Source organism: Perognathus longimembris, chromosome 25, assembly GCF_023159225.1.
Source record: "Perognathus longimembris pacificus isolate PPM17 chromosome 25, ASM2315922v1, whole genome shotgun sequence".
Lineage (NCBI taxonomy): Eukaryota > Metazoa > Chordata > Mammalia > Rodentia > Heteromyidae > Perognathus > Perognathus longimembris.
The window spans coordinates 24,425,313-24,451,077 of record NC_063185.1 but is presented as its reverse complement, the minus strand read 5'-3'; the positions used below and the strand labels follow the sequence as shown (position 1 = coordinate 24,451,077).

The 25,765-nt window shown below is 59.4% G+C and overlaps 1 protein-coding gene across 2 annotated transcripts in view; it reads right to left on the bottom strand.

Moving 5' to 3' along the window:
- Kcnip1 (potassium voltage-gated channel interacting protein 1) overlaps positions 1–25,765 on the bottom strand; it is a 168,462-nt gene that overhangs the window by 92,727 nt on the left and 49,970 nt on the right. Inside the window, exon 1 of one of the 2 annotated variants that reach the window (XM_048334173.1) lies at positions 12,945–13,052. The exons of the other annotated variant lie outside the window; for it this stretch is intronic. Coding sequence (XP_048190130.1) covers positions 12,945–13,005 — 61 coding nt within the window. The 5' untranslated portion in view covers positions 13,006–13,052. Of the gene's footprint in view, positions 1–12,944; positions 13,053–25,765 lie in introns of those variants that run through there. 2 annotated transcript variants of the gene reach the window in all.

The window sequence follows — 25,765 nt, the reverse complement described above, 5'->3', positions numbered from 1 at the left end:
GCTCCCCGGCCTGGGACAGAGCTGCCCGGGCCCTGGTCTCCGTGGGCCTCCCCGGGGCAGCCTGGAACGAAGCCAGGTCGGTCTTTCTTCTCCCACTTCACCTGCTTCCCAGCCGCGAGCTTTGCAGGAGGCAGGATTCCCTTCCACTTCCCAGAGCTCCCCGGGCGCTGGGCAGAGCTGCTGGCCGCGCACCCACCATGCCCGCGCAGGGCTGGGGTCCGGCCACCCCCCTTCCCGGGGGGGGGTCACAAGGCAGACCCTGCCAACTCCGGTGCCCCTCGGCTTCCCTCGGTAACGGGAGGGTGAGGACGAGTTGAAATCTAACTTCTTTTCCCTCTGATTTGACATTTTGTGACTATCTACCTTGGATATGCTGCAAACATTTGGTAACACAGTTACCACGCACTCCGTAGACTGTGAGTGCTTTACGAGCATTGTGCCATCGAGCCTTCCTGACAGCCATACAAGACGGCTTCTATTATTAGGGCTCCGTGACGGAGGGGAAGGAGGAAGAAGAGAGAGAACAGAGCCAGGATCTGCGTAAGGTCACACAAGGGGTCAGGGTGCCAACCCACTGGGCCTGGCTCCAGAGCCCAGGAACGGTCTCGCACGTGCGGCTATTCCACGATTAAACGGCCAGGCGTGGCCACCTGCGTCGGAGGAGCGGTGGGAAGCGGGAGCCTGCTGGGACCGATGGCGGCGAGGACCTGAGCGGGACCTGGCCAGCGCAGGGGGCAGGAAGGAGAGGCGGACGCCCAGAGGTGCGGTGAAACCGTCATGGCCTAGGGCAGATGAGGAGAAGGGAGCACGGGCTCTCGGGCCAGAGCGGGGGTTCTGGGAGCACAGGGGCCGCGGGATGGCTAAGGGGACGGGGGCTCCGCAGCTCTGGGCTCGCCCGGCACGCACTTGGAGATGCAGGCCGAAGCCCAGAGGGCCGGGGATGCGCAGAGGAGCGCGCTGGGCAGGGGCGGATGCTGCAAGGGGGCGACGCCTGGGGAAAGCCCAGACCGGGGACGAGGTGGCAGCTCTGGGGAGCCCTCCAGTCATGGAGAGCTTGGAGTACTGCCTGCCTCCCTTGGCTTTACGTCTGCCACGCCCCGGATCTTCCACGTGGATTCTAGGGAAAAGAGAGGATTGCCCTCTTGCTTCAGAGTCAACTCTCAGGGGCAGTAAGCGGCTGCAATCCCAGAACTTGCTTCTCGGTTCTGGCACACGACCAGGATTCTGCAGCAGGCTCTGAATTGTGTAATTATCCATGCAATAATTATGCCTGGCAGAGAGCTTCCCAGAGCATTGCCTAAGAGTGCGGCCGCCATCAGCCTGCTCTGCCCGGCTCTTCCGCGGCAGGGTCAGAGTGCAGGCCCGAGCCTCGGGAGCCAAGGCGTTCCGTCCGAGAGCAGGTGTGTCTCCAGGGGGCGCTGTCAGAATCACTCAGCCTGGTTTCCTGATTGACACGGGCCCAAGGTAGAGTGCCTCTCCTGGACAGCATTCACCACGTTCCCCCAGCCCAATCACGACGGGGGAGGGAGCGGGGGGTGGGGGCGAGGAAGGGGGGAGGGAATCCATCAACTTGGAGCAAGCAGCTGATCAGTCTACTGGTCGCCTAGGGTCTTCCAACGTAATTCTCATTCCTGCTCAGGCTCCGGGAAGGGTCACAGCGACTTCAACAACACTGCAGATGCCGTCACCGAAACGCCAACATTCCTTTGTCCCAGGTACACTCTGGAGGACAACTCTAAGCCCTGGATCTTGTTTTTCTCACTTCCTCTCCTCCCTGCCCGCTTCCTTTCAGAGATCAGGGAGCGGCTGCCAGAATACCCAGCGAGCAGCTGGCGACAGACCTTCCCTGTGGGGCTGGGAGGGCCCCCCCTCGTGGCAGAGTCGCAGAGGCCTCGTGAGGGGGAGGCCTGTTCCCAGGGGAGGCCGCTGGCTGCATCCCAGAGACCTCGCAAGGTGGCATTTACCTTGGCAGATTCCCTGGCCTCTGGCAGCAAGCTGTGGAGGTTCAAAAGCCGGATTGTGCTGGCACACCCAGCAGGGACCCATCTGTCAGGAAAACACTCCTATTAACTCAGATCATGAGACCCTCATGGAAGCCGCAGTGCGAAGTGCAAGTGCTGCACTCAGCAGGCACCCGGAGCCCCATGCCTCGCCCATCCTCAGCAGGGGGCCGGGGGAGCTCCCAGGACACCGCTCACAGCGCCGGGATGCACCCACGAGGACCACAGGCTTGGATGCAGGTAGGGCAGGACTTCCCTGGCCAGGTTGTACGCCGACCACTGCTTCTTGAGCTGCCCTGCTGCAGCATCTGGACTGAGACTACTTGGGAGTCAGAACTCCACCCCGCAGTCCCTGGCAGCCCTGGCTGAGTGGTCCTGACACTATCTCCAGCAGGCCCTTCTCCAAGACCTGGTTGGGCTGGCCAGAGACACCCTTTCCTGCCCTCACTCCTCATCGGGGCTGGGGAAGGAGCTCCCCCCACTGCACTGCACGCACTGGGCGTGCTGGCACTGCCAGGGCAAAGCAGTTACGAGGCACCATGCCACCTCCTCCTTCCTCAAACGAAGAGGAGGCCCTGGTGTGGATGCAAGGATGAGTGGATAAAAGGAGGCCAGGCTCCTCGAGGACCAGGTGGAAGGAAGCCCCTTGCCCACCAGAAGACCCACTCGGAACTGTCCATGAACACCGATGAAGCTCTGGATAAAGCCACTGCACCAGTGGGGTTTATCTGTGGGAGCATCCAGCCTTGCTCTAAAGAAGAGGCTACTCTCTCTAATCTACAACAAGCTTCCAGCGGTCATGGACGTCAGTGTTGCCTCTTTGATTGGTGGTGGTGGTGGTCATGGGCTTGAAGTCAGGGCCTGGGCGGTGTCCTGGAGCAATTTCTCTCAAGGCTAGTGCTCTACCACATGAAGCCACAGCTCCACTTCCAGTTTTCTAGTGGTTAATTGGAGATAAGAGTCTCAAGGACTTTCCTATCTGGGCTGGCTTTCAGCCACGATCCTTAGAGCTCAGCCTCCTGAGTAGCTAGGATGACAGGTGTGAGCCACCAGTGCCCCACCAGTGTTACCTCTTTTGAACGAGTGAGAACTCACACTCATACCACCCTGTGTTGCTCCTGACGGCTGGGTACCAGGCATGGATTTTGCTTCTCTGGGTTCTAACTCTGTTTCCTCCCAGATGTGAGCTGCTACTTGACCTGGCATTGCAAGTGGGATTCTGAAAGGTCGGAGAATTTTGTTCATATAATCCAACACACAGATGATGAGAGTGGTCTTTCAGCTTGCCAGAACAGTTTAACACACACACACACACACACACACACACACACTCACACAATCTCACAGAACTACACACTCACAACATGAGACAGAAGGCCCCATGCAGGGGAACTGCAAATGAGGCCGTGGTCAGAACCGAGGACCATCTTCAGCTTCTGAACCTGGGGTGCCTGCTTGGCACCGTGGGGAAAGACGCAGAGGTGACACATGCAGGAGGAAAGAGCCGGTGACGGATGGCCGGGGTCTGTGTGGTGGCAGGTGAGGGCTGGTAGCACATGCCGGGAACTGTCACCCTCGCCCGAGGGACCAGAACTGTGGCTGTAGATGACGGGCAGGAAACACCAGGCCCTCAAAGCCACTGGGCACAGGGCTGGACAGACACTGCCTCTCGGGGGCACCCCCTCGGGTGCCCGCGGCGCTGTTGGGGGGCCCGCGGATGACACCATCAGATGGCTCTTGGTGGAACCAACGCTCCCTACCTCAGTACGGAGGAGGGTATGTGGTTTCTCCAGCCTGTAGCCGGAGTCAAACCACAGCCAGAAGCCAATGGCTCCTAACCCTCAGATGAGCGTCCGCTGGAGAGCAACTCCTGCAGACTCCTTCTCAGGGAACCTGCAGCAGCATGGGCTGGGGTGGGGGGGGGGGCGGGAACGGACAACTCCCCGCTTCCTCAGAGGAAGGGTCTGGGGCTCGGAGACGGCGGGGGATTTACCCAAGGCCACACAGCTTACGGGGTGCAGGGCCGGGCTCCAGACTGTACTGCTCCGGCGAGCACCAAGCCTGCGTGGCACACTTTCTGAGCTGGATTGGGAAGGGGCGGCAGTGGCAGGCCCCGGGCTGGCTGCTGCCCACTGACAGGGCGGAGAGGGGGACGGGGGGGGGGGGGGCAGCCTCCCCCAGGCTGCTCAGGGGGAGGTCGTGTCAATACCAAAGTGACTTTGAGCTTACGACAGCCTTTCTCCAGCTCCTGACTTGGTTTATTGCTCCCCCAAAGCTTTGGAAGCCGGCCAAGAACGGAGAACAGAAGGGATGGGAGGCTCTGCTGTCAGGTCCAGAGGGCAGAGGGAGCAGCGGGAGGCAGGGCACTTGGGGTACGGGGCGTACCGGGAGCGGGTCGGGGGGCACGGGGCGTGGGTCAAGGAGCATGGGAGCACGGGGAGCAGGTTGGGGAGCACGAGGAGCAAACAGACTACACGTGGTGCCCTGGAGGAAGTCTAGCTCCGGTCCCGGCCATGGATCGCCATCATGCCCTCACCCACCTGTGTCTCCGCTAGAGTTCTGCCTACCTGGATCCCCTCCATAGCTCTTAACAAGTGTAACTGCAACAATGACAATGACAACAAGCAATTAATTCTCCCTGTCTGAAGTGCTCTTGCCAGGCAGGCAGCTGGCTACCTGCAACCACGTGTTTACATTTTCTTCCAGACTTCTTTCCCCTCACCCTCCCTTGCTTCTTCCGTTGCCTGGCTTTGTTCCAGGATTTGAGGGGCATGATCCATCAACTCCAGAGACAGATAAAGGCTGCAGGCAGCTCTAGTACCAAATCTCCTTTGCTCTTTCCATCACCTCCCGTCCTGAGCCGCCTGGGAGATGCCCACTCGCTCCTGCTCCATTTGTACTATTTCTCACACTCTTCCCAAGGAGGCCACGTGGTCAGTACTTCTAACCCAGTGGACACAGGAGAAGCCCAAGGTCCAGCAGAAGCAGCTAGCCAGGGCCACGCGGACAGGGAATGAAACACAGAGACTGCTAGCTGAGGTTATTTGGTCTCTAAATCAATTCCTGAATTGTGTAGGGCAGAGGTGGTTGTGCACACACTGGCAAAGCTGCCGTGAAGGCCCTCCCAGGATGGAGAGGGACCAGCTGCTAGAACTAGTGGTCCTTTGGTGCTGGCGTTGAAGAACGATGCTAGAGCCGAGGGTGCTTCTCAGTCCTGTTTCACGGCAAGGCCGGGGTTGGGGGGGTATGGACATTCTGCATGTGGCTGGTGGAAGATGCCATTCTTTCCACAGCTCCTGATCCTTAGCCTGGATTCCAGCCGGGCTGGTCCACCCTTGGGCCCCGGGAATCAGGCCAGTCTGACATCTGGGCATTTCTGGGACAGAGAAGTGCCAATACACCTTCCCAACTTGCCGGAGAAATAGCGTAGAGCCCATGCAAGTCTGGGGTTGACGGAAGTGCATTCCCATACCACAAGGATCTGCTGCTGCCTGATCACCCACTTTGTCCTGGGAGACAGGACACTTGGCTCTTGATGTGTTCGAGAGCATCACTGTGCTTCTGCAAGCTTCTCCCTTCATCTCACAGACCTTTATGAAGGTCAGTAACAGGTGAGAGATGAAACCTGAGGCATGAGCTGATTTGTCTTATTCTTTCCTGCTTTTGCCAAATACAAGTGAGGAAATGCAAGTCCTTGGGTCTGGAATCCCTTCTGGGAAGCCTCTCCAGAGAAGGGAGTGTGGACAGGGGAGTGGGTGCCTCGGATCCACTCATCATTCTACCAAGGACACTAACACCATTGTCACCATGACCAACATCTCTCCTCCCCTCCCCTCCATGACTGCTGCTACCACACACGGAGGAATCACGCTGGCACCACCTCCCCCACCGGGCAAAGGCCAGGGCTCTGGAGTCGCTGGGGGCTGGTGGGATTTGGGAGACTCTCCTAGGCCTGAGCGAGAGCCTGGAATTCTGTATTTCTAGCAACCTCCTGGGTGACGCTGAACTGCTGGTCTGGGGACCATGCGTGGAGCAGCGCAGACCTAGGGAACAGGTGATAACTCACTTTTATGACACTCTTTCTCTGGGCTGGCCACGGTGTCTCACACACTTGGCTGGCTGCACTGAGTCCTCTAACAACCTTGGGGGGAGTGGCCATCGTGTCCTAACGTTCTCGATTATGTGTCGATGGGGGCTCACGTGGCACGGTGACAGCCCTCCCCGCAAGGCCGCATAGCAAACAGGGACGACTTGCCACATAGATATGCGGACCTGGACTTGGGCCAGCTTGTGGCCAGGAAAGGAGAGGGCAAAGGAGACAAGCAACCACACATTTGCAAACTGACAGCAGGCTCTTGCATCTGGCTCCTTTGCAGAGATCAACTGATAAACCCACGGAGCCCTCCCTGCTCCTCCAGACCTCGTGAAACCCCCGACTCGGCCACCCGAAATGGAGGGTCTGCTAGTCTGAAAGACTTGGAAATGTTTAAACATTTGCTGGATCCTTCCCTGACAGACCATGATGGCTGTAACAAAGGTAGGCGAATCTAGTTCCCATAAATGATTAGAGCAGAGGAGAGGTGTTTAATCCTATTAATGAATTTGCTAATTGGCCTTCTGCCCCCAATCATTTCATATTCAAGCATTTACAGGGTCATCTTCAACGAGGACAGATCCAGGGGTGGCTTAAGATGGGCCAAGAGTGGCTTGCTCAGGGCCGCAGGCAGCTCAGTTGCTCAGCATGGCTAATGAGGTACCAGCCTCCCTGGAAGGTCTTCTCCCACGCCCTCGCGCGCGCGCGCACGCACACACGCACACACACACACACACACACGCACACACACGCACTGTCAGGCTCCCAGCTGAGGCGGGCAGGGAGGGGCTCGCGCAGTCGGTGAACAGCTCCGGCTCTGCCGGGCTTTGGACGACTCTACTGTCCTCCCATTCTGCCACCCCGAGCAGGCAAAGAGGCTCAGTTTCCTCATCTGCAAAATGGGACCTGTTAACAGCATGTGGTCCTCTAGGAGTGAAGCTAGTTGAATAACCGAGGAAAGGCCAGAGCAAGCTGCCCCGTGTGACTGGAGGTGGGGTCAGCTTTAGCTAGTATTAATAATATTGATATTATTCATCTTAATGACCCTGGCAGGTGCCCACAATGGCACGTCCACCACTGGGAATCTGTCTTAGCACTTAGAGTTGGCAACCTCCCATGGATGGCAGCAGAAAAACCGTTCAGGGCTCTGTTGGTTATAGATTCATCAGTTCAAGGTCATGGTTCAAAGGGACAAGGAATAGGGCAGGTGACGCTGTCACGGTACAGGTGGAGTCACACAGGAGGAGGGACACTGCCCTGACACTGAACAAAAGATCTCAAACTGCTGAGAGCATCCGTTCTGGGTTCACCCCTAACCACCCTACCCCAGTTCTATAATGGGGGCTCTATCCCTGTTCCCATTTCACAGAGAAGGAAACTGAGGCTCAGAGGGGTCTAGCTATGAATTGAGAGAAGAGGGTTAGATTCCAAGACTCCTCTGCACTTTAACCAGGTGGTCCCTAACACACACACACACACACACACACACACACACACACACACACACACACAGTGTAATTTGGCCTCGAATAACAAGAATCGAATCTGAAGTGCTGCTCCCCAAGTAATACCCCATGGACAACAGCTACTTCTAGAAGCGACCTACTTAAGATGTCACCTGCAGGGAGGTGAAGCCCTGAAAGGCATTTCTCTTAGGCTCTGGGACTCTTAGTCTCTTTCTTCCTCTCTCCCTCTCTCTTCAAAATACACTGCCTTCCCTGGTTGACGAATGGGTGTGCCAGCTCCAGCCATTATGCAGAATTTTACAGAGCTTCTCCCGGGAGCAGACTCGGATTTCACATCGACTCCACCATTCCATGTCCTTCCAAGCCATCTTGTGTGCGTGCACATACACGCGCACACACACACACACTGATCCATCCATCCTCACCTCCACAGATCCCACAGCCACCAAAGCTGGACCCAGGGACAGGCTTGGCAGAGTCACCACACACTCCATCATCTGTGGTACCACTGCACACTTGCACACTCCATCATCTGTGGTACCACTGCACACTTGCACACTCCATCATCTGTGGTACCACTGCACACTTGCACACTCCATCATCTGTGGTACCATTGCACACTTGCACACTCCATCATCTGTGGTACCATTGCACACTTGCACACTCCATCATCTGTGGTACCATTGTGCACTTGCACACCCCCATCTGTGGGTACCACTGGGCACTCATGTGCTCGCTGACTCAGTCATCCTGTCATTCGTATGATTAGTCACTTGCTGCTTCATTCATCTGTTCATCTACTGACTCCCTCTGCTCCCCGAGCAATCTCTTTTCCTTTCACTCATTTGTTCAGATGCGTATCCACTCACTCACCGAGACGCTTCCTGAGCTTTCACGGTGAAGCCCTGCCAGGTAGACTGGAGTGCAAGCTTTGGTCCTGTTCCAGGGACCAGAGGGAAAGCCTCACTGACTTTAGGCCATGTTTTCACCTCTCCGCCTGCCTCTCTCTGTTCCACTTGAGCTCCACTGAGCTTCTTCTGGAGCCGGGGGCTCAGCGTGCGTGGCTTTTGGGTGTGGGGCTGCCGGTACAAGGGGGATGGGAGCAGGAACCCTGCTCCCAGCACTTTCCTGCTGGGTGGTAAACAGACGCAGTACATTTCACAGACAAAGCCGATTCAAAGGCAACAGACCGAACAACAGAACCATTCTAGGCAGAGGGCTGGTAATGGTTCCAGCGGGAGGCTAACTTTTCCTGCAGGATTCACAGTTCTACAACACAATGGCCAGCCACCAGCCGTTCACTGTTTACAGTCTCCCCATTGTTTTATTGAGTAACTACTGTGTGCAAAAACCAAGCTGGGGACTGAGAAGGATGGGGACAAGTTAAGCCTGTCCCTGTTCTGTGGGGAAGGGGTTGACACCTCTGTTGCTTGCTTAGCTCCAGGCTTGAGTCACAGAATGCACACCTCCAAAGAGTTAGGAATTCAGCTGGGAGATGGTTTGGAGGCCCTGGGGCTGGGGCCCCATGGGAAGGGCGCAGTGAGGTGTGGAACTTCTGGATGGGTACAGGCTGGGAGGAAGAGTGTCACGGAGTCGGGACAGGCAGACACAGAGATGGGTAAAGCCCACAGTACCAGCGTGTCTCTCACTTCGCCTCTTCTTCACCCTGAAGCCCTGGAGCCACCCACTCTCTCTCCACCCGCACCCCCTCCTCTTGGCCAGGGCTACCCACGGGTTCCTGGTCTCCCGGGTCTCAGGGTGGACACCCAGGGCTGGTCTCAGCAGGCTCTGCGAGGGGCTGTCTGGCTTAGGAGTCAGGAGGTGCGTCCCGTGTCTCTGTCTTGCCAGTGGCCTTGCAGGAAATGGAGACCTGGGGGCGGGGTGAGTGGCTCACCTGCTCAGTGGGCATTGTGGAGACTGAGGCTGCCCCCTTCCAAGGGAACACTGCACTCCATCAGGAAAGGTCTAGAACCCTGATGGTGAGGCCTAAGTCCAAGGCAGCCAGACCTGTGGCTCCCTCCCTCCCCTCCCCTGCCCCCTCCCCTCCCCACGCTGCACACGCTCCTCACTTCCCGGATCACGCCTGGCAGCCCTGTCCTTGACCCAGAGCTGTTGGGGCCACACCTTCTCCCTTGGATTGAGATGCAGAGGCCCCAGGCCCAAAGCAGGGCTTTTCTGATTTTAATTAAAGACACAGGAGGGGGGGGTTGGGACTATGGCCTAGTGGTAGAGTGCTTGCCTCGCATACATGAAGCCCTGGGTTCGATTCCTCAGCACCACATATATAGAAAAGGCCAGAAGGGGCGCTGTGACTCAAGTGGCAGAGTGCTAGCCTTGAGCAAAGAGAAGCCAGGGACAGTGCTCAGGCCCTGAGTCCAAGGCCCAGGACTGGCAAAAAGAAAAAGAATAATAAAGACACAGGAGGATCACAAACAAACAAACAAAAAGAACAGGATGTGAACCTGAATGTGTGATGTGTCCAGTATTACAGCCCTTAAATGACTTCAGGCAGAATTGCTGCCCGCTTTCAAGACCTGTGTTTCTAGTGTCTATTTCCAAAGTACCAGGGCCAATGACAAACGCAAGTTGGCGGGGACTGCGATACAGCATCAGTACCCTATGCCTGACTGTGGTCCCAGTTGCTGGACAAGGCTGGAGGAACATTCCAGAAACCAACTGCTAAGGCTCTCAAAGGCGCGGCCTGCTGCCAAAGTGGCCTGCTCTAGGCACATGGGAGCCCCAGGCAAGAGAGCCATCAATCCAACAGAACCTGAATCCTGCTGACACTTGTTATGTAGCAGAGCCTGGGCTGGGCACTGCACTGTCCCTGAAATGCACACACCACAACATCTATTTTAAGAGAGGAACTGCCACTGTCCCCGTCTCACAGTTGAAGAAAACAAGGCTTAGTCATACGGCTCCTCAGTGGCAGAGCCTGGATTTGAACCCAGCAGGGAGACTGATGCAGGCGTTGAAAATCCCAATCGTGCTCTTCTGGCTGCACCTAATTACAGCTGAGCCTGGCATCTCAGAGGTCCTAGCGGCAGCTCTGGTGAGAAGCGTGGGTAATAAAAGCCTCAGGATTTGAGAGCCGAGAGGAACCGAGAGGACACCTCTAACACAACTTCCTTCTTTTCACAGAAACTGAGGCACGGACGGGGAGGAGACCAGCCGTGCTTCTCCACCGCTGGCCCTCACAGACGGGCCCTGCCGGGCTCCCGGTGGGTGTGCGGGTGGGGTGCAGGAGGCAGGCAAGAGCCCCAGGCTTGAAGCAGCATGCATGCGTCATCGGGGACGCATCCAGCGGCCTTGGGCCTTCGAGGAGCTTTAAACAAACACGGTGGGTGAGTGAAGAGAAGGGGTTAGGCAGAGTGGAGTCAAGAAATTAGGGTACATTGTACAAAAATTAAGAAAAATGAGGGGAGGGATGGTTAGGGGAAGAACGGGTGAGAATGTGGAACGGGATGACATTGATCAAGATGCACTGCGTTCATAAACTGCTTTGTTAAATGGCAAGTCCTCTGCACAAGTACTTAAATCAAACGAGCAAACGCTGACAGGGGTTAAGTAAGAGTGCGTAGATGAGGCAGCTAGCAGTGTGCGAGGCACCCAGGGTGGCACATGGCCTCCGTCCGGTACTCTCTCTTGTCTTTCTAGGGTCCTGGGAGAGGAGGCAAAGAGCTTTCAGGAGCTGGGGGGGGGGGCAAGCTGGAGTTTGGGGGAAGAGAAGGCAAAGGTAGTCAGTCGGTAAGGTCGGTAAGGTCTGAGAGCGCACACTCTCTTCCCCAGATCCATGCACAGAGCTCCAAGTCCATCCTTCATCGGTCCTTGCAACAACCACTTCCTCTGGGAGGCCTGCCCCCCCCCCCCGGTGGCCCCTGCCCTCTGGAGGCAACATTCCTACCCACTCCTGCACACAGAACACAGAAGCTGAGGCTCGGAGAGACGAGGGGACCTACCTACCTAGCCCCACGGAGGACCTGCACTGGACTGAACTCCTCTGCCTGCCTCTTGGGGTGCAAGTATGGGTGTTGTTTTGCTATGTCTCACAGTCTCCTGCCCCCTGGGACCTCATGCTGGTCAAACAGATGACAGGGATGGATGAGACTTGGATTTGGTGCTGACGATTTTTTTCCAGGAATCCACACAAGGCAGGGCTGGACATGGAGGCCCTGGGCCCAGGCTTGTCCTGCCGTGGACTGGTGGAAGGGCCCCAGCCCCCTCCTCACCAGCAGGACAAGGACCTCGGCTGCGGGTGGGTCCCCCTGTGCCCTGCCGGGCCTGGTCACCAGGGACCTGCACTCCCACGCCTTCTCCTTGGTGCTTGGGCAGCCTCATGTCTCTGGGGCCTGGGCCAGGGCGGGTCCCTTCTTGCTGGGGCTTCAAAGGGTAGGTCCTCCGGGACAGCTCTGTAGTTCTGACCACCGGGGAAGTCAAGTCCAAGGAGTGGGCTGTGCCGGGGTGCCCCATCACCCAACACAGCCGTCACCATTAGCCAGCAGAACAAGTGGGCGCTGGGCCCCCACCTGTTAGCAGGATCTGGCTGCAGTAGCACAACTCAGGCTACTCTCCAGAATGGCACCTGAGCAAGAAGCGAAGCCAGACCCCTTTTATGCATCTCCTGGGGGCTCCTGGTCTCATCATCCCGGCACTCAACTTTATGCCTGCCGGTTAGGAGGCGGGCACCCGCCACCTCTGCCCAACATGGTGGCCCAACTTCACACAGATGCCCGACAACCTGGCTGGGCACCGGCAGGGGCGGGAGGGGCTCCGGGTGGCTGGGCTCTGGAGCCTCCGGCCGGTGGCAGTGCTTCTCCAAGCCCCTCTCCAGGTCGCGGCCCGGCCACATGCTGCCTACATCCCCGACTCCCTGAGCCCCCAGGACGGGCGCCCTGCGGGCCATCGCCCGGTGGCTGGGGGTTCCTTTTGGCTTGCAGAGGTTTGGGGTGGGCAGGCTGCGTGCCTCGTGGGGGGGGGCTGGGCAGGGGGGGGCTGGGCGGGGGGGGGGTGGACACTGCCCTGGGTCCTGCGGAGGGGTGAGTGCCAGCGCCCCGGGGAGGGAGAGGCCAGCCCGCCCCACCTGTGAATCTGCCTCCCGGCTCCCCGGCTCCCCGGCTCCCCGGCTCCCCGGCTCCCCGGCTCCCCGGCTCCCCGCCCCGGCAGCCGGCCCCGAGGAGGTCCCAGGTCCCGCAGCCGCAGCCGGGGCTGCCCCAGCTCGGCGGCCCCGCGAAGGCCCCCTCCTGCCGTGCCCGCCGCCTCGGGTGCGGGGGGCTCCGGGCTCGTCTGCCCAGGAGCCCCGGGACCCGGGGACACGGGAAGGGGGGGCGGACGGCGCCAGGACCCCAGCGCGGCCGGGCGGGGGCGGGCGGCGGGGAGGACGCTTACCTTTCGAGGGTCGTCTTTGTTTGGTCTGCAGAGAGGAGAAGGTGCCCATGACGGCCCCCATGGCAGCCGAGGCTCGGGTCCGACCCCGCCCCGCCCTTCCCGGGGAAAGCGGAGCCCCGCGCGCGGCTCCGGGCGGCTCAGCGCCCCGCGCCGGGGTCGGCGTGCCGGGGGCGCCTGCGGCTCCTCGCGTGGCCCGGCCCGCAGCGCCCGGCAGGGCCGGGGTCCCGCCCGCCCCGCGCCGCCCCGAAGCCGGCCTGGAACCCGCCTGGCCCCGGCTCGCCGAGCCCTCCGCGTGCCGAGTGGCGCGGTGCGGGAGCCTCGCTCCGCCCGCCCCGGCTGCGCCCGCCCGCCGCCCGCCCGCCCGCCGCGCTCCCCTCCGGCGGCTCGGGCTCGGCTCGGGCTCGGCGCGGGGCTCGGCGCGCGCCAATCATGAATGAACCGAGTGGGGCCGGCGGCCACGAGCGCCGGAGGAGGGCGGGGGGGGGGCGGTGCGGACGGGGCAGGCAGGGGGAACGGAGGGGCGGGGTGTGCGCAGGGGCTGCGGGCAGGGGGGAGGGCAGGCGCCGGGGGCTGGGGTGGGGTGGGGTGGGGTGGCAGGGGGCACGAGGGCCCATCCCCTGCCCGCGCAGCTGCCCTGTGTGGCAGGATGTCTGGGAGGATCCCCACCCCCCCCCGGCCGTCCCAAAGAGAATGTGTCCCTGCGGGTGCCCGTGGGTGCCCAGGAGCAAGCACACGTGTGTGCATGCCTGGGTGTGTATACACACACGCACAGGTGGGCTGGCACACTCACCATGTGTCCCTGAGGGAACACAGCACAAGAGAGGTGAATGTGCGTGTATGCGTGCACACGCATGTGCACGTGTGTACACGCGCGCATGCACACGCGAGCCAGTGTGTTCCTCATGGGTGCCGGAATGCATGCGTGTGTCAGTGTGCCCGAGAGCCTGTGTGAGTGTGAATGCGCACGTGAGGGTGCCTGCGTGGGTGGGGACACGCCTGTGTGCACGTGTGCTTCTCCACGGGAGCCAGCATGCTCACCGTACGTGCGTAAACATGTGTGAGCGCGTGTGTAAGGCTGTGTGCTCGAGAGCATGTCTGAGTGTGGATGTGTGCACACGTGTGTCCGGAGTCACATGCTGGCATTCCCTTCAGCTCCCACCCCCCGCCAGGATTTCGGGAGGGGAGGGGAAAGTCAGTCCTGCCAGCAGGCACGGGGGGAGGGGGGTCTACACTGAACTGGGGGGCGCGTGGGAGCCAGGCCCAGCTGAGGGGGGCCCTGCCCGCTCCCTCCCCCTCTGGTTCTGTGCTCCTCTCTGGCCCTCCTTCCAGGGCACCTCCTTTTCACTCTGGAGAACAAGGATTGAGACGCCACCAGCTGTTGGGCTGGGCTGAACTTAGGAAGGAGGTTCCTCGTGGGCCCTCCCTGTGGCGGCCAGGAACCACCGCCCTCGGGGCCTCAGGCTTCAGGCTGCTGGCCGGGAGGCTGGGGGTCTCCCTGCCCTGGACGGAGTGCCGCCACTGCCCTCCCCGATTTCTCACTGAGAATTCTCAGCCCAGGCTGCTCCCAGACCCCATCCAGTGGTTTGCTTTTGGCCACCCAGCTGCAGTGTCTGTTATTCAGTCCCTGAACATATGGCTTCGTAAACACACACGTACATGGTGCCACACACATATGGGAAACGGCTCCTCAAGCCCACACAGACGCCGCTGTGGTTCACACAGACGGACCCACGGCTGTGATATTCCCACAGGTGCCTCGGTAAGACCCCACCCACCACACAGAAGTACCACCAAGAGTACACAATGGCATCCCAGGTACCCCGGCCCACCCAGCTCGCAGCCACGGGCATTGTCTTACACCAGGGACTCGGGCCTCTGAGAAGTGGCCTCCCCCAATGCCTGCCCAGCTGGTATCTGTTCAGGGACACAGGTGACCTGCAACTTGGCTAGGATCCCTGAACCGTCACATGTGTTACATGCCAACACAGCAGATGATACTTTCTCCAATCCCTCCTCGCCCACAGGTCCTCTTTCGTACATTGGGACAGCACGCCTCTGAGCCGTGGGATGGGATGGAGTCACCAAGACAGAGTCCACGCTGCTGGGCCTCTTGGGGTTTGGCTGCTTCCACCCATCCTGTCTTCCGACGACCCTCTAGGGGCCTGCTGAGGGCCTAGCCACCTGCTGTCTCCTGCATCTGGCCCACCCCTCGCTCCTTTGTCCTCCTGGTAGCCTGCTGCTCCAAATCCATCCAACTCAGGGGTCAGCGCCCTGCAGGGGCCTTGGCGCAGGGCTCCCCCCACCCCCCGACTCCCCGGGGACACCTGATGGGAGTCAGCCCTGCAGAGGCCTTGGCGCAGGGCTCTTCCCCCCCCCCCCCGACTCCCTGGGGACACCTGATGGGAGTCAGCCCTGCAGGGGCCTTGGCGCAGGGCTCCCCCCCCCACGACTCCCCGGGGACACCTGATGGGAGTCAGCCCTGCAGGGGCCTTGGTGCAGGGCTCCCCCGACTCCCCGGGGACACCTGATGGGAGTCAGCCCTGCAGAGGCCTTGACGCAGGGCTCCCCCCCGCCCCCGACTCCCCGGGGACACCTGATGGGAGTCAGCCCTGCAGAGGCCTTGGCGCAGGGCTCCCCCGACTCCCCGGGGACACCTGATGGGAGTCAGCCCTGCAGGGGCCTTGGTGCAGGGCTCCCCCGACTCCCCGGGGACACCTGATGGGAGTCAGCCCTGCAGGGGCCTTGGTGCAGGGCTCCCCCGACTCCCCGGGGACACCTGATGGGAGTCAGCCCTGCAGAGGCCTTGACGCAGGGCTCCCCCCCCCCCCGACTCCCCGGGGACACCTGATGGGAGTCAGCCCTGCAGGGGCCTTGACGCAGGGCTCCCCCGACTCCCCGGGGACACCTGATGGGAGTCAGCCCTGCAGGGGCCTTGGTGCAGGGCTCCCCCCCGCCCCCGACTCCCCAGGGACACCTGATGGGAGTCAGCCCTGCAGAGGCCTTGGCGCAGGGCTCCCTCCCCCCTCCCGACTCCCCGGGGACACCTGATGGGAGTCAGCCCTGCAGGGGCCTTGGTGCAGGGCTCCCCCGACTCCCCGGGGACACCTGACGGGAGTCAGCCCTGCAGAGGCCTTGGTGCAGGGCTCCCCCGACTCCCCGGGGACACCTGATGGGAGTCAGCCCTGCAGGGGCCTTGACGCAGGGCCCCCCGACTCCCCGGGGACACCTGATGGGAGTCAGCCCTGCAGGGCCTTGACGCAGGGCCCCCCGACTCCCCCGTTGCTCTCGGTGCCCTTTCCCTCCCCTGCACCTCTCTGCAGAGGTGGAGCCAGCACGGCTGTAACTGCACCGTCTGCTTAGTCTGCAGTCAACCTGAATGGATGCATGAGCAGAGCCATTGATTCTCACGGCTCAGGAGCCCAGCTAGGAAAAGACAACTGACAATTACCAGATCATCTCTGCCTCTGGAAAGCACACTCTTCTGGTGAAGAGCTAGTCATTCATTCAGTTGCTCGTTTACTTTCCCTCACTCACTGACTCATTTGTTCATTCGCTCATCCATTTGTCCACTCGTTAAGCCACGCATTCATTTATTCACTCTCACTTACCTCCTTGTTCACTCACACGCTGAATGTCTGCTCGTGACCGGATGTGTACGTGTGAGTGCTCCCTTAGGAAAGGGGGGCACCGACGTGTCCACACGGGCTGCATGGCTGAGCAGGGGCCCCCTAGAGGACATCTAAGGGGAGGATGTGGGGCAGTGTGTGAGGGATGAGTGGCAAGAACTTGGCAGAGAATCCACTTCCTGCCTCCTAGAGCCAGAGCGGAGCACTGCACGGGGAGCGGGAAGGAGGGGAGCCACGCGCTTGAGGGTCTGCCCGCCATCACCCTCTAGGCCGGCTGTGCCCGGCAGGAGACCAGGCCGGCCGTACCCTACCCTAGCTGTCCACATACCCATCTACTCCGGGAGGTGAGCCAGCGGCTGCCAACTAATTCCCACCACCACACAAGTGGCACCGCGACCGAGAGCGTGGGTGCTGGAGGTTGCCGGGACCGAGTTCCAGTCCCGACTCGGCCGCTTGGCCGTGTCGCTGGGCGCGATGGGTGCGGGCAGCTCCCTCGCAGTGCCGCCGGCGGGGAGGGGTTAGGTGAGGTGACGCTCGGCAGCGTGGGGGGGTCGCCTTGCACACAGCGCCACCTGGGCTCCGGGGCGGGCCTTGCCACCCTTGCTGCTGAAGGCCAGGCATGGCGCCGAGCTACCGGGATACCAAAATGAAGACGCTGCGGCTTTCCCCGGGCTTCCGTCTTTGTTCTTCATCTGCTGGGTAGGAAATCTATTCTCAGGGTCCCCATCTGGTATTAAAAGACGCACACTAGTGAGGGAAGGGAGGGGCTGGCACCTGACTGCAGGCGGTTCAGCACTGCACCGGCTGCTGGCCGTACCATTTCCCGCTGCTCTGCAGACAGAGGCCACGGTGCCTCCTGCTCTGTATCTACCCCACCCGCCCTATCCGGCACCGCTCAGCCTGGGCCCCAGTGTCCCCTGCGTCCCACAACTCGAGTGCCTGGGGGCTGGGGAGCAAGACAGGCAAGTCTCTGCCCCGAGGGAGCTGCCGGTCATCACAAAAGTGCGTTCCTGCGGGGAAAGAACAAGGTGGTGGGTGTGCCCAGGGTGGTAGGTGCTCCGAGAAGCCACCGGATAACCTGTCTTGGCTGTGACTTGGCTGACTCAGTCCCCCCTTCCAGCCTCTGGAGAGACACACGCTGCGGGGGGGGGGGGGGGCTCCCCAGCATCGGCGCTCCTCCAGCAAGCCTGGCCTCATCTGTCAAGGTCCGTCGTGTTCTTTCAAGGAGCTGTGGGGCCGGGGGATCCAGGACATGGGCGCCGCTGTGCGTCCTGACAGCCGCACCGCCCTCGGGGTCCTCCTTCACGCCCCAGCGCCGGCACTGTCTCCACCGGGGCGGGAGTGGGTTCAGGCACAGTGCAGGCGCCCGCAGAGACTGGCAACCCGGCTGGGGGGGGGGGTGGAGCCAGGGAGGAGAGCACGCTCCTGGAGCCGCCCGGGCCCGAGAGGACTGAGGCACACAGGACCGGACGCGGCGAGGATCCAATGCCCCAGCCTGGCAGGGAGGCGAGATGGGGGTGCAAAGCTGTTCAGAGCTCCCAATCACCGTGCACGCCCCCTCCCAAAGGACCACGCGGGTTCCCCCTCACTCTGCAAGATGGCATGGAGTCTCTGGTCCTTCCTCAGAGCACAGGTGTGCGTTTCTGCCTAAGAACCCCGAGGAGGCCGGGTGTTGGGGCTCCGGTCACTTCGGAGCGGGCGGCCTTGCCTTTGCTGAGCCTCACCGCAACCCCTAAGTGGGCACCGTGACTCAGAGGGCTCACTGAGAAGCAGCAAGCTTGGGCTTCCAAGCGGGGCTTAGTGGGCTTAGTAGCCGGGGCGGGGGGTGGGGGGGGCTGCTCGTCAGTCCGTCACATGACTGAGTGAAGCGTGGAAGCTGTCAGAGTTGCCCCGCCTGTTGTGCCAGCCAGGGAACCAGCCTGGACTGCCGCGGTTCACCGGTCCTCTCCAAAGTGCTCGGGAGGAAGGAAAGTGGAGACTCAGGTTGGTCAGGGGTCCCGGTCAGCTTAGGAAGCGACTGTCAGGGCGGGGAGCCCCAGGGGGTGGAGAAGCAGGGGCCTGGCGGGGCTGGGGCTGGGAGGGCAGCCCCTAGGCATTCGCTGGACCAAAGTGGCCGACTCAGCACTGGGCTCCGAAGTCCTCGTCTTTCTGAAACGGGGTGCAGAACTCGCAAGTGCGTGTGCTCACTTCCGGCTTGCTTCATTCTTCTGAGGTTACGTCACAAGCCCATTAGCAACAGCAGCCGCCCTTTAGGGAGCTCTGGCCATCCGCCACCCCACGCCTGCTCTGCCTCCGTGGTAGCCCGCGTGGCGGCAGGCTCTTTCACTGCCCCTATCTGCCTAGGGGTCAGCTACGACACTGAGTGCAGAGCAGCCGGCAAAGGCGCACAGCGAGCCAGCAGAGCTTGGCTTGAACTCAGCTGGTCTGATCCATGACCTTTACTCCCCGTCTAGCTCCAAGCCCTCCTGCTGCTCTTGCCATTTCTTCCGGCCCGTGTCATGTCTAGGGAGGTGGCAGTTTGCGGAGGCTCTCCCAAGGGAAGGGTGAGAGGCGGGCCGGCCCACCCCGCCCACGCCAGGGGAGGCCAGGGAGGGCCAAGGGAGCGGTGGTGGTTTGTAGTCCTAGCCGCAGAGTCCAGCGACAGCAGTCCACGCGAGATTCCTTCGTGTTTCCTTGGGGGCAGTGGTGGAATTTGAACTCGGGGCCTTGTGCTTGATAGGCAGGTGTTGTGCTGGGCCCCGCCTCTAGACCATTTTTTGCTCTGGTAATTTTGAAACAGGATGTCTATTCGTGCGTGGGTGTGGACCCAGACTCCCTTCTCCTCCATCCACACGGCTGGGGGGACAGGCACGCGCCTGCAGGAAACGGGGTCTCCAGGGCTCCTCTGTCTGGGCCAGCCTGAGCCCAGGCTCAGCTCCCACAGAGCTGGGCCTGGAGGCTGGACACGGGGGGCTGACCAGGAGTCTGGGCTGTTTCGAATGCCTCCCCTTGGCAGCTGGGGGACACAGAGAGGCTAAGCCACCTCACCGAGGCCACACGGTGCTATTCATGGCTTCCTGCTTGTCTCAATTCAGAGGATTCTAACAACTCTCCAACTCCCTATCCTCAAATTCCCTTCCACCAGTTTCAAAGCCTCATGATGAGGAACTGATTGGAAGAGACTTCTGAAATATTTTTCCTGGGATAATGAAAACCATTTTCCCTTCCAACTTGATGGCAGTGGCCCAAAAGGAGCAGAGAGAAGCGGCTGCCCGCCCCCCACTCTCTGCAGTGAGGAGGGGGGAGGGCGGGAGACGCCTCAGGAGGCTGGAGAGGCTCTCTCACATTGTCCCCCCCCCCACTGTCCCTGCCACTGCTGGTGCCGCGTCCCAGAGCCGGGGAGACGCCCAGGGCCGCGGGCAGGGCTGGGTGAGGTGGGGGGGCATCAGGCCCTTGGCCAGGGGAGAAAGGGCAAGGGGCTTCCAGCCCTCCCCCCGTTTGGAGCCAGCCCCCCAGGTCTGCCCTGGCCAGGGCCGCTCCTGCTTGGCCCATGGTAGGCCGTGTGCCGGCCCACCCCTCCTCCTTCCGGATCGCCGTGCTGGGTCACGGGGCCCGCCTGCCGCCGGGCCGGCCCCGCGCCGCCTGGCATCTGGGGGACGGTCGTCCCCTCCCAGTCCCGTGCGAGCAAGCCCCCGCCCCTGCCCGGGGCCCAGGGCTTGGGGTCAGGGCGTCCGCTCACAAGCACCTCTCACGGCACACACCTGGACGCTCTGAAGTCCTCTCCGGGCTCAGGGACTGGGTCTCCGCTGTCGGCTCACACTGGCGTCCCCTCTCCCAACACATGCTCACCTGCCTGGATCCCCCCCGTGCGCTCCCCCAGGAAGCCTTCCCCCAGAGGCCAGCGATGCCCACAGCATGGACACTTGGCCTGGCCTCTCTAGGCTGCAAGTGGGTGCAGCCAGCTGCTAGGGGGTGGACGGGTGAGCGGGTGAAAGGGTGAGCATGCGTCCGTGCAGTCTAGCCCTCCTGCTGTGTTCGGTCGCACAGAGAGCCCTGGAAGGAAGGAAGCCGGCGGACGTGCCACTCACTCATTGCTCAGACTTGCTTGTCTGCACCAGGCAGGGGACACAGCCCTTGACCCCTCCCCTGGGGGCATTAGACAGACCTGATGCCGTGGGCACTGTGTTTACCCTCTCTCTCTCTCCCTCTCTCTCTCTCTTTCTCTCTCTCTCTGTGATGTCACAGCGCAGCTCATTCCTGGTGTAAACAGGTGCTGTTAATCCAGAAAGTCTGCCTATGAAACTACGGCTTGCAATGACGCACAGCCATGGCTCACAGTCGTGATCAATGAGTGTGTGTTGCTGGTTCACGTACTCACTACGTTGATCCAGACCGTGTTCCGCTTACAACACCGAGCACACGAGCTGGACCTGGGGCTGTCACACGCGCACAGTGGTGGCCGGGAGGCATCCTCAGCCTTCCACAGCACCCGTGTCCGTGCTGCAGGACAAAGGCCGGGCTGTGGCCCGGAGTGGAGCCGCTCTTTCCACGGCTCCCTGCTTTCTCCTCCCCCCGCCTGGGAGGCCGTGTCCTCAGCGACCCCTTCCCCAGCCCCCAGTGAGGAACAGAAGCTCAGCCTCTGAGAGGCGGAGGGCGGGCCCCAGGAAAACAGACTTGCCCCGATGCTTCCCAGATTCCTGGGGGTGGTTCCCAGAATAGGGCTCACAAGTCTACAGGGCCTGAAGGTGGAGTGTGTGTGAGTGTGAGAGCGCATGTGTATGTACGTGCGTATACGTGTGTGCACACGTCTGTGAGCGCGGCTCTGAGGGTGAGAGTTTAAGATAGAGAGGAAGAGGTGGGGTGAGGGAGGGAACAGGATTCCACTGGAAGCAAAGCAGGATGCTCTCCCAGGCCTACCCGATGGGCCCTACCCCGTCAGCCAGGGCTCCCGCAGGGGCTTGAAAGATCCCGCTGGCAAGCGAAGGACAGGCAACAAACAGAAGATGTGGAGGAAGACGGAAAGTCAGCCAGACTCCAAGAGGCAGAGAGGACAGCGACACGGAGGGTGAAGAGACGGAAGGGGAGGAGTGACAATGTGGAGAAGGGAGGGAGGGGTGAGGAAGAGGAGAGAACTTGGGCTCATAGAAACTGAACCTAGAGGGAAGAAAGGAAAGAGATAGGAAGGACGGAGGGAGGGAGGGAGGTAGGGAGCCCACCAGCCCTGCAGGGGAGAGGGGCAGAGTAGGAGGAGAAGAGGCACCTCTGTCCTGGAGGGGCCAGGTGTGGGGTGCTGACTGCAGGAGGGGGCCTGTTTTCACCTCCAACGTGTGACAGGCGCTAAATGATCTCTTAAAGCAGTTAGTTCTACAAATGCTCCCACACACCGTGGAGTGTGGGTGGGGGGGAGGGTACTATATTTGTGAGATGACTCAGTCTGGCTGCCACAACCCCTGGGGATCTGGGGCAGAGCCCCCCCCCCCCCCCGCCAGAAGTCACCTTCTAAAGGCCACCTTCTAAAGGACGGCAGGGGCGGCCCACACAGCGACCGCCTGTCTGCATGAGTGGGCTTGCCAATCCCGTTGGGATGTTCTGATTCAGATGCCCAGCAGGACAGGGAGTGATGGCGGAAGCCACCAGCAGTCAGTGGGCGGTCTTTCCTGCCGATCCTATCCGGCAAATCCCACTGAGAACTTCCTGCCTCTCTTGGAAGCTAATGATGGGAAAACTTCCTTTCATCCTGTTCCTTCTTCCTCTACACCGTGGTGTCCCCGGAGTCAGGGCACCACTGTGATGCATTTCCTTATGTCAGCACCCCCCATGCCAGGCAACGGAACGCTGGGTATCTGCAAGGACGTGACTGCTTTGGCTCCGCGCTGCACCGTCAGCATTGTCGTGCTCCCTGGTAATCGCTGGGCTCCTCCAGAGGAACAGAACAATAACGCAGAAACATAATCCGAAGAGCGGATGCACAGATGGGCTTACGAGGTGGGAAGCCCCCAGTAACCGTCCACGCTGGGAAACAAGAGCACCCAGCAGTGCCAAGTCCAGGAGGCTGCTTCGGAAGGTCTGCCTGGGAATCGGGTGCTGTGAGCTTGATGGCCCCTGGAGTGCCTTCTAGGACCGTTTTGCAAATGGGGATGGCCAGACCCAGGGACAAACACCAACTGCCAATTGGAGCCAGTGACCTCAGAGTCTGACAACCAAGGCAAGCAAGCCTTGGGCTTGGCTTTCTAGGGACAGCAGCTATTCCTGACCCAGGCTTTGCTGCTCAGCACCTGGGAAGCCTTCAGAAATTAGTTTCGTTAGTCTCGGTTTCCTCGGAGGAAAGAAAGAAAGCAAATCACTGTGGACATTTTATGGGATGGGCGTGAGGATTTTTGAGTTGAAAATTGTACAGAGACACATGCAGTATGGATTCAAAAAATTGACCATCATTGGAATGATAATTTTATCAGCACTGTACAATTATCGTTGCTACATTTTTCTTTTCGTCTTGCGTTTGTTTTGTTTTGTTTTTTGTTTTGTGTTTGGTGGTACAAGAGATTGCATTCAAAGTCATGTACCAGGTGCAGCCAAAAGTTTCCTATAACAGTTATGGAAGAACAAAGAAGCTGGAGCAGAGGTTTCTCTGGGCCAACCTCTCATAATCAGAGTATCAATTAAGACTGAAAACTTAATAAATCAAAACACATGTAATCTGTGATGGGCCATAAGTTCCTCACACCTCAGAAAGAACAGCTGATACCTGGGATGAATATAGTACATCTTCATCTTCTACTAGATTGAATAACAGGTTTGTGTCACGCGGAGCTGATGTTGCTGCTTCTTCTATCAGGCAGTTCTAGTTATCAAGTAGGGAAGGCCATGCTCTCCCACTCCTCCTTAGTACTCTTTGACTATGTCTTAACAATTTGAAGAAAACAGAAGTGAGCAGTCATGTACACTGACAGAGAAAGAAGGAACTGGTGGCGTGGTGGGAGAACGTGCCTGATGTCTAACAAGAAAACTGCCAAGCTTAAACCCCGTCTCCTAGGAGATGGCATTCTGAGAAAGTCCTCCGGCCGCAGGGAAGACCGCGCAAAGGGGGCTCCCCCACGCAGGGTGGGAGCGTGCTGGGTCCGGACCAGCAACCCCAAACCTGCTGTCCAGAGATAATATTGTCCGGCTTTTGGGTCTGGAGAAATCTGTGTTCCTGGGAGAGCTGAGGTGATGTGATAACTCAGTCCTGGGAAACTATCGTCTTCACTCCAAGAAAACAACAGAAAAATCCAAAAACAAGGATAAAAGTAGCAAAAGAAATACATATCCAGCGTCAGGGAAAGGAGAAATTACATTTTCAGTCAATATGGCGTTTGGTGTGTGTTTGGTGTGGAAATATTTAATAAAGTTTGACAGGTCAAACTAACCATTTTAATTAAAAGCATTGGAAAGTGTGGTTAAGTAATTTTGTAAGCAATGCTTATCAGTTTGGGAGATTTTATTGGGCTCAATTTTAATAAGTTTAGACATGATTTATGTACCTAGTGCTTGAATGTCAAGGGAATGTCATATAATAGATTCATAAGTTTGGGAGTAAATGCCCTTCTTGTAGCAGGTCCCATGGGTCTTACAGGCAGATCAATACATCACAACTAAAATTTCAGCACCTGTGAGTGGGCAAAACAGTGAGCTATACCCATGTAGAGTAACCGTGAGGGCAGAAAGGAATGGCAGCTCTCTTTGCCTCAGGTACACAGTGCTATTATTGGATGTGCATTATTAATTAATGTAGAGATGCCTACCATTGGAGGAGGACTCACAGGAATCATTCAAATGGACTTCTCTAAGCCTGATGCAGACGGGGAGAGGTGCCTTTGGAGATCTGGAATCTCCTTTTGCCACCAGAACGCTGACATTTCCACGTTCATAGCCCAGACTCACAGAACACCGTCCTACAGGAGGTAATCCGCCGTTCCTCCTCAGTGCCTTGGGCCGGTGCCCTTGGGCAGCCAGAGGAGGAGCTGGAGGGCGTCCTGCGTTCCGGGCCGCACAGCAGTGCACCGCTGCTCAGACACCTACCTCTTTGTCAGGTGACCTGTGTCCTGGCTCCCAGTCCAAAGAACAGGACTGAAACGTTCCAGAACAAATGACCTAAAATCCACCAAGCCTCATTTTCCTTCCTTTCCATTACCTGCTGCAAGAGTCACGTATGAAACTGCAATCCACACCATGTTTCTTTTGTAGGACGCATTCAGCTGTCGGCAACAATTTTTAAAATGAGCCCTCAGCACCTCCAAAGTCCCATGGCACTGTGATTTTGAAAGCTAGTACCTCACAAGAAACATTTTCTTTGGATTTCGGGGCTGACAAGTGTATCTTATTTAAAAAGAACCCAAGATGCCAATGTTCTCATCTGGAAGGTCAGACTCACTGGCAATGTTTCTCACAAAGGGGGCTGGAGTCTCTGGGAGTCTGACCATGGAAATGGACTCCAGGCTCACAGTCTTAATGAAGACCTTGGGCACCAGGGGGTTCTGAGGCCCAGGGACCATGTCCCTGCCCAGGTGACCAGCTAGGAGGCTGTACCCGTATGTGAAGAGCAGAGAGCCTGTACCCAAGGGGCCCCCTATCCATCAGGAAAAGGGCACCAGCCCCCATCAAGGCTGTCCTGAGCAACAGAGACCCACTTGGTCTTGAACCAGGAAACCTGAGCATCACTGAGCCTCCCAGACCGCTAACGAAGCTTCTGTCGGTGGCCCCTTTCTGACTGCCATGGAACTTTCCAACCACTGTGCCGCAGCCAAGCAAGGACCGTACAAAAGACACCTAAGTTCCTCTGGATGAAGACCCACACGTTCCCGGCCCACCAGGCCTTCTGTCATTGGGCTGCTGCTGTCTTTGCTTCTGCTCTTAGGCAGCCGCCCGCGGTTGGGGTGCACCGAGGATTCACCCATCCGGGAGGCGTGAAGGCCCCAAACAACCTGGACGACCAGCCCTCCCTGCCTCCAGCCTCCCGCTGCCCCCTGCACACCGCCTGATCCTGTCCCCCCCACGTGCCTGGCTGCAGGTCTTGTCATTTTAGTGTGCGTTACTTTAGGAACCTGTGGAGACGTCAACTCCGAGAGCAGGGCCGTCTCCCAGGCTCCGTAGAAGGTGGCACTTACCAATGTGCAGTGAACAAACAACCAGTAATCATTCGTGACGCCAAGCCAGCCTGCGGGGGACAGTGAAGAGACA